Source organism: Egretta garzetta, unplaced genomic scaffold (genome assembly GCF_000687185.1).
Source record: "Egretta garzetta isolate BGI_Z169 unplaced genomic scaffold, ASM68718v1 scaffold75, whole genome shotgun sequence".
NCBI classification, from domain to species: Eukaryota; Metazoa; Chordata; class Aves; order Pelecaniformes; family Ardeidae; genus Egretta; species Egretta garzetta.
The window spans coordinates 903581-911689 of NW_009259589.1; the positions used below are offsets into that span (position 1 = coordinate 903581).

At 52.2% G+C, this 8109-nt stretch overlaps 1 protein-coding gene across 1 annotated transcript in view; it reads right to left on the reverse strand.

The window, feature by feature from the left end:
• SZT2 (SZT2 subunit of KICSTOR complex) overlaps positions 1-8109 on the reverse strand; it is a 62036-nt gene that overhangs the window by 24424 nt on the left and 29503 nt on the right. Inside the window, exons 28-46 of the mRNA XM_035893547.1 lie at positions 7962-8109; positions 6366-6528; positions 6191-6283; positions 5936-6017; positions 5516-5797; positions 5033-5171; positions 4675-4791; positions 4506-4569; positions 3939-4124; positions 3530-3868; positions 3200-3389; positions 2726-2800; positions 2369-2507; positions 2013-2133; positions 1636-1765; positions 1368-1520; positions 1152-1254; positions 659-776; positions 317-428 (exon numbers count right to left, since the gene is read on the reverse strand). The exon at positions 7962-8109 is cut by the window's right edge and continues 93 nt beyond it. Of these exons, the coding sequence (XP_035749440.1) occupies positions 317-428; positions 659-776; positions 1152-1254; positions 1368-1520; positions 1636-1765; positions 2013-2133; positions 2369-2507; positions 2726-2800; positions 3200-3389; positions 3530-3868; positions 3939-4124; positions 4506-4569; positions 4675-4791; positions 5033-5171; positions 5516-5797; positions 5936-6017; positions 6191-6283; positions 6366-6528; positions 7962-8109 (2754 nt within the window). The remainder of the gene's footprint in view (positions 1-316; positions 429-658; positions 777-1151; positions 1255-1367; positions 1521-1635; positions 1766-2012; positions 2134-2368; positions 2508-2725; positions 2801-3199; positions 3390-3529; positions 3869-3938; positions 4125-4505; positions 4570-4674; positions 4792-5032; positions 5172-5515; positions 5798-5935; positions 6018-6190; positions 6284-6365; positions 6529-7961) is intronic.

Sequence of the window (8109 nt, forward strand, 5' to 3'; positions counted from 1 at the left end):
CATCAATTTATTCAGGCGTCTTTTTCTACCTGTTCAGAATCACAAAAGACTGCTGGTACAGCAGGCAAAGACAAATGCACCCCTGCATAGGGAAAGTTGGCATAAGCCACTAGTGTGCAGGAGGTTTCACTGTGGGCCATGGATCCTTTCCTCACATTCCCATCCAGGCAGAACAGAGAGCAGCTCTGAGCTAAGGAAAAGCAGCTTGCTCAGGAAGCAGACACCTCCTCTGCTCTTCAAGCAAAGAGGGCCGGGATTGGACCTCTATTCCTCTGCTTTGCACAGCCCATCTGCTACCAGATGCTATAACACCTACCTGCTGGGGCAACACCATGGACCATCAGCTGGATGTGCCTGTCTACCTGTCCCACAGGGCGGGTAGAGTCCACACTACGGCACGAGGCTGCATCCAGAGAGGAACGAGAACCCTGGATAAGCAAAAACAACCACATGGAAACAATTTCCATGTGAATTCTAAATCAGTCATTGTCTTGGGCTGTCAGCAAGGTCAGGCACAACCCACCCACTGCTGCCCCACTCCACACATCTATAACATAAGTTTTATCCTACATAAAATCCAGGTTGCTGGAACTACTGAGCTCCTCCACTCCTGTGGCCAAGAGCACCAACATCCACTCCCAGAGAGCAGCAGACTCACCATTAGATCCTCAGTGTAAATGGGCTCCTGGCTGCGTGTCAGCGCCAGCGAGCGAGACGCTGGACTAAGGATGCTCTCTGCCTCCCACACCTTCCCACTGTAGGTGGTTTCAGTCAGTCTGAATACAGGAGAAAGACATGTCAGCCTCCATTCCCAAGGACAACAGCATCATACCTCCACAGAAGATCCACATCTTCCTGGCTCTCCCCCGTGCACTTTCTGGGGATTAGGCCTTACGATATGGAGCTTGTGGAAAAATTGTCCTCTGGCTCCCTCAAAAAAAAATCATCCTTTTCCCTCCCATATAAATGCTGAGAGCAGGAGGGGCCTGGCTTAATGTGACTCTGACTCATCAAAAATCAGATATTTTCTGCTTGGGTCACAGCAGGGTCCCTGAGGGTGGGCAGACACTTTCTGCCCCAAGGAACTCTCAATCTGGTGTAATGCATGTAGCAGGGCAGGGTCAGGCCAACAAGTCGTGCTGGCTTCTTACCGGAGGTAGAAAACAGATTTAGTGGCACGTTCCTGGTAGACAAACATATTCTTCCTGTTCACCACAGAGAAGGCGTTGAGCACCGAGCGAAGCGCCTGGATAGCTGTGGGCAATGTGGGATGTTAGCTATCCCACACACCCTCCTCTGGTGTGCCAATCCAGCCAGAAGCCAGACTCTTGACACGCAAAATGAGGGGCAACCTGGGCTGTACGCACCTCGTGAGACTCCCATGTTAGGGCCCATCTTGAGGCGTGAATGCACATGGATGAGTGTGCTCCACACAACGTCACAAGCAAAGTGCCCTGGCATGAACTGCATGGTGGCAGCCAGGTAGTCCCGGGGCTGGTAGCTCTCCTCTACAGAGTAATCTGCAAAGAACATAGGACATAGTTGGGGCCACAGCATGGAAGTCACCAACTTTTCAGTCACTCATGGGCAAGCAGTCGCACTGTCGCGGAGGCATGGCCAAGGGCATATTCATACCATCTGTGGGCATGACGCGCTGCCTGTAGGAAGTATAGGGTGTTTCACTCTTCCAGATGTCCTCCTCACTTTCTGCCACCAGTAATGAGTTGCATATATGGCTGTCATGCAGGTCCTGCAGCAGCAAGCGCTGCAAAGGATGAAAAAAAGATTGGTTCTGTTGCTTGCACAGCCCACGAAAGACAGCACAGAGAGGGGCTTAGGGCCGGACTGAGTCCCTTTTCCTTTGACCCCCAAGCTGAGACTCCACCAGCTCAACTGGCTCCCCTTGGCCCTCCTCTGAGCTGGGCCTAGACCAGACAACCTCCAGAGGTCCCTTCTCATCTAAGCCATCTCATAATTTGCAGCTCTATCCCTGCCCTCTGCAGATTTGTTACCTGATTGACAACTCTGCAGATTTCACTGATCTTCTTCACCACCACCTGGTTGAGACTCTGGCACTCCCCTGGCTGCTCCTCTTCTGTCTCTGCTGATGCTGCCTTCTCCACACTCAGGCTGCTTTACAGGGAAGGGAAGAGAGGGGTCAGCAGAGCAACAGAACAGTGCCTGTCCCTGCATGCTGGGAGCAGGAACACAGCAGGGAAGGGTGGCTGCTTGCCCCTTAAGGAGCACCAGTCTAGTCCTGCAGCTCCCACCCACATGGGGCCGGAAGAAGATCCTGTCTGGAGATGAGGGAGAGGCAATTAGGTCCTGGTACAGAGAAGCCGTGGTCAGACAGCAGAACCCTCCTTACCGTGTGTGGTAATAGACCTCCACTCGGTCCTGCTGGATTTTTATGATGAGCCAGAAGTCTGGCATGAGGGGACACCTGGGTTCCTGGTCGCTCATTAGTGCTTCCTCATACTCCGAGTCACTGCTTCCCCCATCGTAACCTGCAATGTATCCTCGCTTCAGTCCCAGGCTGCCTGGCAAGCCAGCATCCTCCCCAGGCACTGCAGGCTCTAGGAGATCAGAGCCATTCATGGGCCCTCTCCTCAGGGCTCCAGGGTCACCCCAGCCCAGGCACACAGTCCCCCATGCCCCCACACTATCATGTCACTGCCAGTGTCTGCCTGCACGCTGTCAGCCACCCCTGCCCCAGCAGACTCACCCAGGTGGTCGGAGTCCATGCTGCCCTGGCTAGACACGAGGCTCTGCACGCGACTGGGACGCTGCTTGCTGGAGCCTGCAAAGAGAAGAGGGCTTTGATCATGAGAGCACTTGCTAAGCCCCTTCACAAGACCCGTCTCCTGGAGAAACATTACACAGGACAAACAGGCAGCGCCAGCCATGAGGAGGCAGTGCTGGGGCACGGGGTTCTTGCAGCCATTACTGGAGTCACTGGGAACTTCTCATCATTAGGGATATCAGTGTGGCAACACAGCCTAGTACCCTGGGTACTGTTAAGCAGTGAGTTGCCAGCACCCTGGCAAGGAAGAGACCAGCAGTGCAACACCACCAGTTCTAGTGTTTAGGGATTGGAACAGCAGTAGCAGTCATGTTTCATACGCTACAGCCAAACAGAGCCCTTCCCTTAAAAGTGCCTGAGGCTGAAGTACACCCTATCCACATTCAGAGCTCCTACCTTCCCTGCCCTGTGCTACAGAGTCAGCCAGGCTTGCGGCAGATGGTGTCACCAACGGTGATTTCTCACTGTTGCCCTTTTCAGAGGATGAGGATGGCAGTGACTGTATGGTTGTCTCTAGAGCTGCCTCCTCCAGGGAGTCGTGGCCAGGTGCTTTGCTCTGCTCAAGGCTCAGTGCTTCTGCTGGGACCTGCACACAAGCCAAGGTTGCAAAAATCATCAGAAAAACAGGCACTGAAAAGAGTCCCATTATACTCCTGCATCCTTCTACCTTTTGTTACCAGAGCATCCCACACTGTCCCACCAACAGATCACCTCAGTGTCTCTCACCTCATCCTGTGCATGGCTGCCTCCACCTATGGGGTTTCCTGCACCTGGCACAATGCGTGTCTCACTCTCTGGCCACCCCCAAAGACCCTGGGCTTCTTCTGGGAGGACACAGCTTGCATGGTGTAGCTCGGAGCCCTCTGCCTCTGCTTCACTGCTCCCCTCCTGGCCTGCCTGGCCCAGGGCTGTCCTGGTGCCCCCTCCAGCTGGCTGCTGCAAACAGGGCGTCCCTGAAGGGTTTGGAGCTGCCCGCCTGGAGTGCAGGCGGCTGATGGAGATGTAGTGGTAGTCACTGCCTTCTGCATTGAGCATGTAGCCTGGCAGAGCCATTCTTCTGAACTCCTGCAACACAGGGAAGAATAAGCATCCTACTAGCTAAATGTATGACACTGCCTCAGGGCTTTGTCTTTACCTCCTTGAACTTCTCCAGAGAGTGCTCAGGTCCAAAGACAAACTGGAGCAGCACCACCTCGCTGTGGCAGCTGGGCCGCCCCTTGGAGTTATAGATGTGGGTGGCCACTCGGTGCAGGATAGAGGTGCTGATGACCTGCGAGTGGCGCAGCGCAGACACAATCTCATCATCCAGGAGCCAGCGAATCTGAGCAGAGCAAGGACACAGAGCAAGACCTAGGTGGCCAGCATTTACACAGCTGCCCCAATTCTGATCCAAGTCGAACAGGATGAGGGCAGTCCCTCTCATCACCTATATCCCCTCATCTCCTTCTGAATGTACCTAAGAAAAGGTCTTTGGAAGAGAGGTCTGTTTGTCCTACCCCAACTGCATACAAATTTTGTCAGGGCAATCCCACACTTTCGGGGAGCACAAGGCCAATGGCCTGTATGATACCAGCAAGGCCTGAAAGTCACTTCAGCTGACAGAGGTTGCAGCTTGGAGCAGGCTAGAAAGCATGGAACAGCAGTTGTGCACTGTGGCCACACTACTCCAGCTGGAAGTGAGAAAGCGGCAAGGCTGGCTTACCTCATTCATAGTGGCTTCAATAGCCTGCCTGTGCACTCCAGGAAGGTTGGAAAGTGCAGGGTGCCTAGGAGAGAAGAGAAGAATCATCAACCAGTCATTCTCATTCATGCAGCCACCACAGTGGAACTCCTTAGGCAGCAAAAGGAGCCCAGGAGGGGCAGTACCATACCTCTCATCTCCTGTGGATGGGAGCCGTTCCAAGTTGTGCATGATATCCTCATCTGAGCGGAAAGAGGATGGCTGCCCTGGAGAGCGTGTGAAAGACACGCTGCTCTCCGAGGTGCATCTGCCAGAGGAGAGAGAGCAGACTGAGCATGCTTTTGAGGGTAAAGAGAGACAGGCTCCAGAGAGGATAAAGAGATCTCTAGAGAAGGTGAGCCCATCCTGGAAAAAATCTAGCTTTCTCAGGGCTGCGGGAGGCTCTGCGAGGAGAATCCTGAGTCTCAGCACATGGAGAGGAACTGAGACTGGCTGGCTGGGAAGGGCTGGAAGAGGGTGGGTGAGCAATTGGGCCTCTTCCCACCTACCTGTTGTGCAGAATGTCTGCATTCACAACTTCTATCTCCAGGGGCAACGTCAGCACGAAGATGTCCAGGGTCACACAGAGGTCCCCCAAGTCAATGGTGTTCAAGTCCTGGCAGCTTTCCAGGCAGCCCAGAACTTCCCCTGAGGAGAGATTACAGACAAAGGGAATCAAGCAACAAAGAGGTCTGCTTACACACATACACAGCCTGGTGGCAAGTACAGAGACTGCAAGAGGTGGCTGTCCCCGCACCTGGACAGGTTCAAGAAGGCCACCATCCTCCATGACCAATCCCACAGCAAGTGGGAGACGTGGTGAAAAAGCCCTTGTCTGATGCTGGAAGACCCTGAGGACTCTGTACAGGGAGGGCTGGTTCAGAGGGACTGCTGTTTAGGACACAGCATGTTTGCTCCAAGGGCTGCTCACCCAGCAGGGACCTAACAGAAGCCCTACTGCCCTTTAACCTCACAGCAAGGTTTGCTCTTACCTAGACAAGTTGGCAGGGACTGTACAGGCATGGAGCTGTGCTGGCTACGCAGCTTCACTGAGCAGGTGAGGTGTACAAAAAGCGGGGGCATCTCCTGCTCCAGGAACTCCTGTTCATTGAGCGAGTCCCCTCCCAACACGCTGAAGGAGTCATCATCCTGGTTCACCGTGTTGGAGCCCGAGAGTGAATCTGTATCTGGGAACTCGTGCTCTAACTTCTCACGGTACTCCACCTCCAGCTCTGGGTCGCTCTCTGTGGCAATGCAGCAGCCAGACACAGCTCCTGTTGACACAGGTTCCCTGTTAGCAAACCAGGCCCACGTCCCCAAAGACCCCACCAGACATGGTCGAGCTCTGAAAGGCATCACCACAGCGAGACTACAAACACTTTCTTCTCCAGGACAGAGCAAGAAAATGTTACCTTCTTCAGCTGCCAGTTCTGCCTCTGATCCCTCCATGTCCTCACTGCCTTTCCTGTCTGCCTGATCCCGAGATGCCTCTTCCTGAGATGGAGAGAGGAGGGGCAGATACTGGAACCATGCCACGCAGTGAAGCAGGCTGTTCATGGGGCTCACTCTACCCATGGGTCTGCCAGACCAAAATCCAGATCTGACACCAAGCAAAGCTACTTCCATCCACAAGGACTAAGTGCCTGCCAGGGAAGCACCATGCCTACCTCTTTCTTGGCTGATGGTGGGCAATAGAAGAAATAGTGAGGATTTGATGACACCGGCTTGAAATGTAAACTTCCAATTTCCAGGAATTTTTCCTAAAAGACAAATCCCAAATGTGAAGCAGACATTTCACTCTACCCTCCTGCAGGAGCCAAGCTGAGTTCCCATTTTCCTCACCTGGATAATTTTATGCAAGTCAGGGTGCGCCTGGCAGGGCTGTCCAATTTCCAGCAGCGAGAGGGGAAACTCTGAACAGCAGCTGGTGCCCATACTCTTTGGCTCCTCTGTGGGGCTAGCAATGTTATGGGAGTCCTGCTCGCTATAGTCCTCCATCTCCGCGCTGACAGGATGTGAACAGGTCAGACAGGCAAATCAAGAAATGGGAATAGCTGTATGTATTATCTACCCTGCAAGCATCCCACCTCGCAGCTCCCCACACCTCACCCATGTAAACATGTGACTTACACAGCCCCCACCCCTACAGCCCTCGAAATCCTCCTGTCACCCACTAACCCAGATAAGCACTCAGGCTGTCTGAAGCCAGGCCAGAGGCAGTTTAACCGTGCTGATCCCGTGGCCAAGTACTCCACACCACACTACACACCCTCCCTGGGAAATAGAGACATGTGGCTGAGTATAGAGACAGGCCTGAAGCAATCCAAATTATCAACACCCAGTCCAGGGCACCTCACAGCAAACACCACCATGCCAGCAGCCCTAGTGTCTTGGCAGCACAGAGCAGAGCACAAAGCTCAGGCCACACTCACTCAGCAGCTCCATGACAGAGTCAGTTCCTAAAACTCAGAAAAAGCAATCTGGGGAGTAGGATGGCATTGGTCAAAGTAATCCCCAGGTATTTAAATTAGTAATAAAGATGGCAGATCTGGGTGCAATGTGTCACAAGCTGTGTGTCCTTCAATAATGTTCATACAATCTGCACTAGGATAGATGATTTGTAATATCTTATAAACAAAAAAAAGTTCCCACAGTTTTTCTCTGGGAAAGTAACACGTGAAGAAGTCATCTGACATTCCAAACACTGAGTGTTCTTCAACCACAGCCTCATCTTGATGACTTACAGTATAAAAAGAAATAGGATTGGAGATTCCCAACAAATGCTAGTTAATTCACATAAAGACACTGAGCATAGTCAAGTAAAACCAGAGGACAAAGGCCCTAAAGAGGGTTTTTCTTCAACAGACATGAAAGCACAGTAGAGTACTTTTTCCCTTCCTTAAGTTTCCAGAGGCGATACAAACCTCAGAAATACCTTAAGGAATAGCAGGACAGAAGTCTAGCATCAAGCATATTCCAATTCTGCTTTGATATTTCTCTCGTGAGTTTTTTTCCAGAGTTTTAATTTAAAAAAATGACACTTTATTCACTAGAAAGACAACAGACCTGTCATTTTCACCAAAGTCAACAGCAAACTCAAAAGAGTCAAGCAGCAGGAGATGCATAATTTCTCCAGAAACAAGTCTGAGAGTTACTTGCAGACAAACTGCCCTCCAACTCAGGCCAGATGGGACAGTAATGAGCTAAAACTACAAAAGAAAGTGAAAGGATGGCTGTCACCAGAGATTATAAAAAAGAGAAGGTGCTGATGGACACCACACCAAGTGGGTAAACCACTGGAAATATCTGTCCCTACACATGGCTCTGTTAGACCCTCCCCTACAACATTCCTTCTAGCAGGCAGTAGAAGATGCTTGAAGAAAGATCTGTCCTGGCCCAAAGCTAAGAACAGAAGCAAGACTGAGGTGGGCCCCCTACCTTGATTCAGAGACCAAGACACCGCGTTCCCTAGAGCTCTGCTCCTCTTCTTGCTCTATGCTGCCCACTTGGAAGCTGGCTGTCTTGGAGTGCATACGGAAGTGTTGGTGGCTCTCTCGGAATGAGCGGACATGGCTGCACACAGTCA